Source organism: Perca fluviatilis, chromosome 17 (assembly GCF_010015445.1).
Source record: "Perca fluviatilis chromosome 17, GENO_Pfluv_1.0, whole genome shotgun sequence".
Lineage (NCBI taxonomy): Eukaryota > Metazoa > Chordata > Actinopteri > Perciformes > Percidae > Perca > Perca fluviatilis.
In genome coordinates this window covers 11,880,340-11,887,837 of record NC_053128.1, presented here as the reverse complement: position 1 = coordinate 11,887,837, position 7,498 = coordinate 11,880,340, and the positions used below count along the sequence as shown (strand labels likewise).

General features: G+C 41.3%; 1 protein-coding gene across 3 annotated transcripts in view; it reads right to left on the bottom strand.

Annotated features, from left to right (window-relative positions):
* Positions 1-521: 521 nt before the first annotated feature.
* LOC120545789 (leucine-rich repeat transmembrane neuronal protein 4) overlaps positions 522-7,498 on the bottom strand; it is a 121,719-nt gene continuing 114,742 nt past the window's right edge. For 2 of the 3 annotated variants that reach the window (XM_039780373.1, XM_039780374.1), the window contains exon 3: positions 522-6,145. In XM_039780373.1, coding sequence (XP_039636307.1) covers positions 5,822-6,145 — 324 coding nt within the window. In that variant the 3' untranslated portion in view covers positions 522-5,821. The remainder of the gene's footprint in view (positions 6,146-7,498) is intronic. The other variant, XR_005636744.1, reaches the window with a different exon arrangement.

The window sequence follows — 7,498 nt, the reverse complement described above, 5'->3', positions numbered from 1 at the left end:
CGGGTACATGTAAACGAACACCTTTCTGAAAACTGACAGCTGTGCACAATGTTATTTTTTTTTAAACGGAGAGGTTGAAATGTCCGTTTATGAAAATAGCCAGCCACGTGTAAACGTAGCATAAGTTGACAATATTATAAATCTTGCTTAAAAGAGCACTCAGGGATTTAGTATCACACTTCAAGAAAATTTAGAAGAATGTTCAAAATCAATGTGGATGAGATACACACCTTTAGTCATAAATAGGTCCAAAAACACTGGATCATACATTTCCCATAATGCTACTTAATTACAACATTAATGATAACGTTGTATGGTTGTTTTCTCAGACTCCTGCTCCTTCGGAAGCACAGACGATTAGAAAGCACCTTCAATGTTACATTATATAGTGTTACATTGACACTATAACTGAGTATTACTGCCCATAACTAGTTATATCTAATGTTAATGTGTGAAATCCATAGTTCCCCTTTAAATCTAACTTACAATGCAGTATATTCAGGCAAACAAGACATCACAACTCCCATCTTTAGATGTTTATTTCTGATATCATCATCAAAATTTTTACAAAACATTTTCTGACAATAATATACTCAAAGAAGAGCCATATTTTTGCGCTTGGACCAGGTCGCCACAAAAATGCTTTAGGTCTGAATACAGTAAAAAGAACAAAAATCCAAATAAGAAAAAAACAAAAGAACTCAACAACAAACCAACTACCAAAAAAACAAACAATGCAGCGCATATTTACACCCTACAGAACTCAATGCTCTCTGCAGGAAATGAATGAGAAGGAGACAGTGGGGATCCCCTGGTTTATATGGAAAGCATTTAAGTGGCAGCAACAAAAGAAACCCAAAGACTAATTCTGATATTGCTTTCTCTCTGCATTCTCTCTCACTGCACTCTCAAGCCAACTGCATGAGTAGAATGCAGCCCATTTAAATAAAAACCTTCCTTTCTTCGGTGCTCACATTAAATCCAATTAAGGGTGCAAGCTGGCTTTGTCAGACAAACGAAAAAAGTGTGTTTCCCTGACAGAGGTTAATGATCATGCCTTCCCTTTCTGTGTCCCCTCTGACATGAGCAATGGCAGAAAAACAGACTCCGGACAATGCAGGTCAGAGGTTAAAGACCGCCTGCTAATGTGACACAGCATGGAACAATAACAATCAATGGGGACCGGGCTGGCCTGAACATCAGTAATGATGGCATGGGTTTAGAGGAGGTGGAGGAGTAGGTGCTGCTATAGATGCACACAAACACACGCGCTATCTGGGTACATGCGGGGTAGCTAACTCACTAGCGATGTCTCTCTTTCTGCCTTTTTAGCATGACAAAGTTATTTCTTCTTAACTCTTTGCAGTCTGCGCACACACTAAAACAGAGAAACACAAATTAGGAGTCTAGAATTGGCAGATGGGGAGCATTTAGCTTGTTTTTTTTGGTTTTGTTTTTCTGCTTAGCCCCGTTATCCATGTGTATACGTGCTGACTGTCTGCAGTCATGACTGTGTGCTGTATGGGTATGCCCCAGCGCTGCCTGTGGGTAAGACACAGATGTATGGTAGAGGAAGAAAAGCTGCAACTCCACGTCTGTCTTGCAATTACAGTAATTTTTCAAATGTATTTATCAGGTAATGGATTAGGACCTACTGAACCGTCGCAGATGGCCTTGGGTGAGCTGAAATGGATGGGAGCGTCAAAAGCTGAAGTACTTCATTATCATTTATCAAGGCATGCGTGTTGCCTGTGTTTGTAGGTTTTTTTGTGCACATGTATTTATGCGTGATTGTTCTGCAGTTAGAAACTGAAAAAATGAAATGGGTTCACATAACATAATGTCAGTAAATATCTCAACCAAATTCGGTGTTTAAAACATGTGACTTTGTTTATCTTTGTATGTGAGCATGCATTATACATACAGTTACAAGATGTAAGTTGATTTTTGTGTGTGTGTGTGTGTGTGTGTGTGTGTGTGTTTGCTATGTAACTCTACAGAACGCTCTTGTGTGCCGCGTGTATCTGAGCTCTGCTGAAGCAGTTTGCGTCTTGCAGTGGAAAAAAAGCTTCCTGCAACATTAAGAAACATGAGAAAGCTTTTCATTGTAACAGTAACAATGTCCTTGCACTTATCCATTTTCCCCTCTACATCCTCCCTATTGTACAGCATCTCTGGCTGCCCCTCTCGTCTCCTTTGCTTTCCCTCTCCCCCTTGGAGATTTGCATTAGCTTTTCCTCTGCGCATTAACGCTGAAATATAGAACTTTTCCCTACAATTTTTCAGACCTTTATTCACCCCCGCCGAAGAAAAAAAAAAAAAAAAAAAAAGAGAAATGTTCCCAGTGGGGACTTGAGCGCAAACTCAAAGAGTGAAAAGGGAGTGTGGGAAGGGGGGCGGGGGGAGCTCGGGGTGTACAAAACCATAAGCAAACACTGCAGAAGAGGAAAGTAAAGCCTGTTGGCATTGCGCGGCGAGTGCAGACATTCCTGGAGTTCAGCTCAAACATGCATCATTAGCATGCAGTGCCTGTGCTTCCAGCTCTCTGATGGCAAAAAGAAACGGACAAAAGACTAAATAATTACTGGCAGCAGGATTCGAACATTCCGCTGAACATATCCGATTTTATCAGGGAGGTAGTCATGATTAATCAATCGCTTATTAGTTGATTTAATTGTGAACAGACAAAGATTTTAATAGTATTTTCTAATTACACATGAAGGGCAAAGTAGCTTTGATCAGTGTGTTTACACTGAATTGAACCATTATCGCTGTAGTAATTACTACATACGGGGTCCTGGGCTATAGCAGGAGACTATTAAAGGGAAAGCCTGTCCCTGGAGTGAGTGCCCAGCACAGGCCTCTTCCTCTGTTTAACGGACTATATCGTGCCAGGGAATTCTACTTCAGGTGGGACAGGGGGCAGGGATTGCTTTGAAAAACAGTGAAGTTGTCGATGACACGTGCTGCTGGTTGTAGGGCACTCCAGACAGGAAAAAATCCCCCAAACGGTTTGTCTCTGGTTCAGCGCTCCTCCCTAACTGGGCATAGTTTCCCAAAATATCAGCATGCGGACAGAAATAGAACATCATCAAACAGGTTAACCCGAGTCACCCAGAGGCAGACATGAAATTCAGGCCAAGGAGTTAGCAGGGGTGATATAGAGCAAGGCAAGACAATACATGGATAAAATTGAGAGAGCTCCCATTATAAAGACATTGGCACAGCTGCTATTACAAAGTAAACTCCACCAGCACTATTAAGCAACTGTACTCAGCGAATCAACTGCTTTTTATGCAATGTTCTGTACACGAAGGGGGACTGAACCCTTCTTAGTCGTGAAACCATGAAGACTTTTGGGTCACTTGTTGTTTTAGGGCTGGTTTTTGGTAAAACATTTAACAAAATAAATGGCACATCAAAAAGAACTTCCCAAGTTAATCTCTTGGTATAAAGAATAGCACACTTCTTAGACCTTGAAATGGCAGATCGGTTTGGATTTCTTAAACATGAGGAGTGGACCGGGATGTACCTAACAACACATGAACGGCCACCTCCTGCAAGATGAAACATGTCTGAAGTCAGAACAGAAAATGTGGCTCTCTATGAGGTTTGACACTTGAAGTATATCATAATAACAAGGCTCCCAATCTTCCAGTGATTCAGTAAAATGATTGGATTTGAGAAATTACCTCGGTAACATAATGTGTGTTTAATGGTAGAATAGTGGCGGGAGCAGATAGAAAAATATTTATCATTGAAACAACAGGAGCGTTACAGTAGGAACCTCTTCACCGAGTTATCTTGGTACCAGATTCCCACTGGAGAGTGAATAAGGCTCCTCTTCTGTTCACAAACAGTTTGTGTTTCAGAAGAAGTGAAGTTCATACTTTTTTTTTTTTTTTTTCCATCTTTAAAGATTCACTATTTACACGATAAATAAGTTCTATTCGATTTTTGTCCTTTGATTAGTCTTATAGAATTTCTTGACATCATCTTTGAACACCTCTTTATGTTCCAAGCCAAAACAATAAAAGAAAGATTTTTTTTTTTTATCTTGAAGATACACACACATTCCGGGGAATTTTTTGGCCCCTCGCAATTTCCTCTGCGGACCAATTAGTTGCGCAGTGGGGAGACCAAGCAAAGTTTCCACAACTCCCGCAAGTATGACCACTGACAGGTAGAAAACGGCCCCAGGTGCACTGCTCGGATTAAGCTGGATATTTGACAGTCCATCGCAGCTGTATCTGAAGTCATCATCAGCTCCACAAGTCAGTGAGAAAGAGTGCTCGACACGTTGGCCAAAGGGTTACCAAGTGCAATAAAGTCACACTGCAGGCACGCTTTTTCTGGAAAAAACAAAAAAGATGTCAGGCAATATTCCCAGTACAGTCCATGGGTTCATATGCAGGTTACAGAGAAGTCAAGGTGCTGGTTCAACATGTCCCCACTAGCCACTGTTGTTCTCTGTGGTGGAGGGGAGATGGGAGCTTTGCCAAACCCAGCAAGTCGGTGCTCTCCAAATTGTCCAGTGTGATCAAAGTCAAACATTGACTCAACAATGTTTCAAATGACTGTTTGGGGCAGTGAGAGTGGTTTGACCTTTAGTATCGTGGACCTTTCGTAAGAATATGTACAATACTTTGCATTCAAATGTACTTATTTCACCACTTGAGTTCCCCATGATTACCTCTTTAAAGCATAGTGAATCATTCAGCTGGGATATAATCATATACAAATACCTGCCATTCTGCTGTGAAAAGGGCCTCTGTATGTGTAAGGAGTTTATGGAACATGCCATAATATCTCTCTTGTTTGTGTGGTTGTTGCTATGCATAGCGTCACCAAGATCATGACTGATGGCAATTAAATTGATGTTGGGAGGACCAGGTAATCATTATGATAAATATCTTTGAAATGAAATTTCATTTTCGCTTCCTCACTTTGTATGTATTGCATGGCTAATTTGCTAATCTGAAAAAGACAAGCCCATTTCATCTGAAACTACCAGGGGATTTGTTTGTAATTGTGAATGTGAGTTGGCAGAGGCCAGTTTAGTAGACCAATGGGCATTTTAAGAATGCCCTCAGCTAAAATAGCTTATGTGCATAAAAGGAAAAATACAAGTAAACTCTTTGGTTTGACATGCACATTAATGGAATTCAGCATGAAGTCCCACATCTAAAGAAAAAACAACAGAAAGTAAGAAAAAGATAAATTCTATGAAACTGTCTTGAGAGAATGACTCCTCTATATGAAATAATTAGATGGATTTGCCTTTGTTAACTGACTAAATATTCTAATAATAATCACAGTAAGAAGCCCCTCACTCTTCACATGATACACAGCTCCATCTCTTTTATGTTTTATGTTACTGCTCTCACTTTTTGTGATCGAGAACTCGTGTTTATTGCACTTTCCCTTTCACTCCTGACTCCGTGCACGTGGACTGCTGCGAACCAGTGCCCCATGATGGGATATGGCAAAAAAACAGATTTGGAAACAAGGTAATACTTTTTGTCATAATTAAGCTGGACTTTGTCCCATAAATCAGTAGAAACAAGTTTTATATGAGGTGGTTTGGAAAAAAAGAAAGAAATGATCTTCAAGGATGTCTCCCCTTTAGTGTATATTAGAGAGACTGTGTTTCAGATGCCATATCCCTCCAGGCAGAATTAGAAAAAAAATGTCCTTTAGTTCACATACTCTTGTTCTGAAAACAAGGCCCCACTGAATAACCAGCATGCCTGCCCCTTCATTACAATGTCACGGTGAATCAGAGGCCCTTGCCCCACTTCTCGCAACCAGACTCGGCTCGCTAGCGTCCGAATTTGAGTGTGCCAGTGCGTTCGGCGGGAGGGAAAGGTCCGCTGCTGGGACCTTCAGTCGGTGGTCTGAGGGGGGGTGGAGGAGAGCGAGGCCCTGGCACAGGGGCACCCATGATGGTGGCAGAGGGCACGGCCGGCAGCGCCACTGTCTGTATAGTACCCCTATCGCACGGGCCAAGGTCCTCCAGGCCCTCCATGCCCTGTGGGGGTCCCTCGTAGCCCATGTTGAGCCGCAGGGGTTGATGGGCCTGGCAGTAGTCTACGATAGGCTGCTCATAGCGGTAGAAGGTCAGCGCACCCAACTGGTGGGGGACCTGTTTAGATGGACAGAGAGCATGGAGATAAAAAGAAAGAAAGATAATGGGATGGGGAGGATGAAGTCGGGGTAGTGGACAAGAGTGAAGGAAAAATAGGAAGGAGAAGAGGAAACAAAAGGGGACAGAGAGAAAAAAAAACATTAGCCATACAAATTATCAGTAAACTGTCCTTCAGATCAAAAACAGATCAGTTTGAAAAGATATATTTTTGTCCTCAAACACCCACAAGTTCCTGTTTCCTTCTAGAGTGACTGAAATCATTATGTACCAGAGTGTGTTGTGGAGAGCATCGTTTTTTTTTTAAATCAGATTTTTACCCCAATTTCTGCAAAGTTGATTGCTTTTAAACCTGCTATTAATGTCCCATTTGATATTTAAAAGGAAACATTCAAGCCAGTGACAAAAAAAAGAAGCTTTTCTGCTTTTTGCTCCAATTCAATGAAGGTGAGACAAATGTCATGAGTAGCTCTCAAAGTTGTCTCACTGTGACAGGTTTGAAAAGCTAATATGCAACGTTGTACCAGAAACAATGCCCATTAATAATCCAGAAATACATAACAAATGTTCCCAATAAAAACTCTTCAGTTTCTTTCAGGACCAATTCATTTAGAGTGTAGTTCCAGTTGCTATCTTGGTGAATCGACCTTTTCAAATAAAACACGAATAATGACTGGATTGCTGCTAACAAACTAAAATAACAAGCCCTGGCCATACTGCAGCTACAACAGCCACAGCTGTTTTCTTTTCAAATTAAGATCACATACTGATGTTTTATTTTCCAATGCAGTTAATTTGTCACACAACATTTTATTGTGCCTGTGTGACTGCAGCACAGTTAGTTTGGCAGTTAACTGCCGGCCCTCTGAATTCACCACCTGAGCCTGCAGCTTCCCAAAACCCATGTGCAGCAAAGACCCTCCAAAAATGTTTGGCTGCGAAGCATCCACGACAACCAATTTTTTTTTACAGATGTGAGAAGCATTTCATTTGACTCTTCCTGCCCATGGCTTGTACTGTAATACTCATTGTGACTGAAATAGAAGATGTGCATTTGAATGTTCAGATATGCATTTCAATGTTCAGATATGCATTTAAATGTTCAGATATGCATTTAAATGTTCAGATATGCATTTGAATGTTCAGATATGCATTTCAATGTTCAGATATGCATGTATGTATGACACACAAACAACGCTGCACATGTCCACAGCCTCTTTTGTGTTTAACCGTTGGTACAAGAGCTGGAGCAAAATAAGCCATGCGCTCTCTCTCCAATGTCACTTGTGTCACAGCCAGGAGCGCTCGTCACATCTGGCTATGCGTCTGGTCTTGTGCTCCCTCCCCAAACCT